Source organism: Primulina eburnea, chromosome 10 (assembly GCF_022965805.1).
Source record: "Primulina eburnea isolate SZY01 chromosome 10, ASM2296580v1, whole genome shotgun sequence".
NCBI lineage: Eukaryota > Viridiplantae > Streptophyta > Magnoliopsida > Lamiales > Gesneriaceae > Primulina > Primulina eburnea.
Window position 1 is genome coordinate 27,393,118 of NC_133110.1, and position 1,466 is coordinate 27,394,583.

Here is a 1,466-nt window from a genome sequence, read left to right on the forward strand (position 1 = left end):
ATATTTGTTTTACTAGCTGACCAGTAGACATGATGTCCTTGAACTGTTCTTCCGTTTGTGTAAATTAAGATAAACTTCACACAAGACTCTCTCTGGTACTATTCAGTTCTCATGATTGTGTTCGTTTTGGCCATGAACACACGCTTGGTTCTGCGAGATGGTCTAGAATTGAGCCTTACTACTCATTCGAAGCGGCCCTTCTTCTCTCTCACATAGGTGATTCTATATTCTTCTCATCAGAATCATTAAAATCCGTAAGCTTATCCTCAACATTCACTGTTTCATAAGGAATGAACTAGGGATAACCCCCACAGTGATTCTCCAAATTAGTGCGGTTAGGTTTTCCCATTGAACCTAGTTCTTGGGATCTCCAATCAGCTTAGGAGGTTGGGTTTTCTTTCAATCCCTTAGTTAGCGGATCCGCTATATAATCCTTTGACTTTACATAGTCAACAGAGATAACTCAAGTTGATAGTATTTCTCTAACGGTATTATGTCTACGACATATATGCCTAGACTTACCATTATACATAATATTTTGTGTCATTCCAATCGCAGATTGGCTATCACAATGTATACGTATAGCCGCACTGGTTTTCCCATCTCGGAACATCTTCTAAGAAGTGACGCAGCCATTCAGCCTCTTCAGCACACTTGTCAAGAGCTATAAACTCAGATTTCATTGTGGATCTGGCTATTACAATTTGTTTAGAAGATTTCCACGCAATGGCTGCACCTCGTAAAGTGAATACAAATCCACTTGTAGATTTTGAGTCTTTCATATCAGATATCCAATTTGCATCATTGTATCCTTCAATAACAGCAGGATATCTGGTATAGTGCAGCCCATGATCACGAGTGTATCTTAAGTATCTTAGCCATCTGATAATTGATTTCCAGTGTTCAACTCCAGGATTACTCATGAATCTACTCAATTTGCTTACTGCATATGCTATGTCTGGTCTTGTACAACTCATTAAGTACATCAGACTTCCAATGACACGAGAGTATTCTAATTGAGACATATTCTCACCTCGATTCTTTGATAGATGTTGATTGTTGTCTATCGGGGTTCTAGCCAATGCAGAGTCATCCTTATTGAATTTCTCAAGTATTTTGTCAACATAATGTGATTGACTTAGAACTAGCCCTTCTGATGTTCTATGAATTTTAATTCCAAGGATTGCATCGGCTAAGCCCAAATCTTCATGTCAAATCTTGAGTTCAATAACTTCTTGGTGAATTTGATCATCTTATCATTACTACCAATGATAAGTATGTCATCTACGTAAAGACATATAATGACATATCCATTTTCAGTGGTTTTCATGTATACACATTTGTCACATTCACTGAATTTAAATCCTCTTTCTATCAGGCTTTATCAAATTTTCGTAGCCGTTTCTTTGGTGCTTGTTTTAAGTCATACAGAGACTTCACCAGTTTACAAACCTTATTTTATTGTC

The 1,466-nt window shown here is 37.2% G+C and overlaps 1 protein-coding gene across 1 annotated transcript; it reads right to left on the reverse strand.

The window, feature by feature from the left end:
* Positions 1 to 566: 566 nt before the first annotated feature.
* On the reverse strand, positions 567 to 1,025 carry LOC140802827 (secreted RxLR effector protein 161-like). The gene has a single exon (XM_073158446.1). It carries the CDS (start codon positions 1,023 to 1,025, stop codon positions 567 to 569), a length of 459 nt encoding a protein of 152 aa, XP_073014547.1.
* Positions 1,026 to 1,466: the final 441 nt, after the last annotated feature.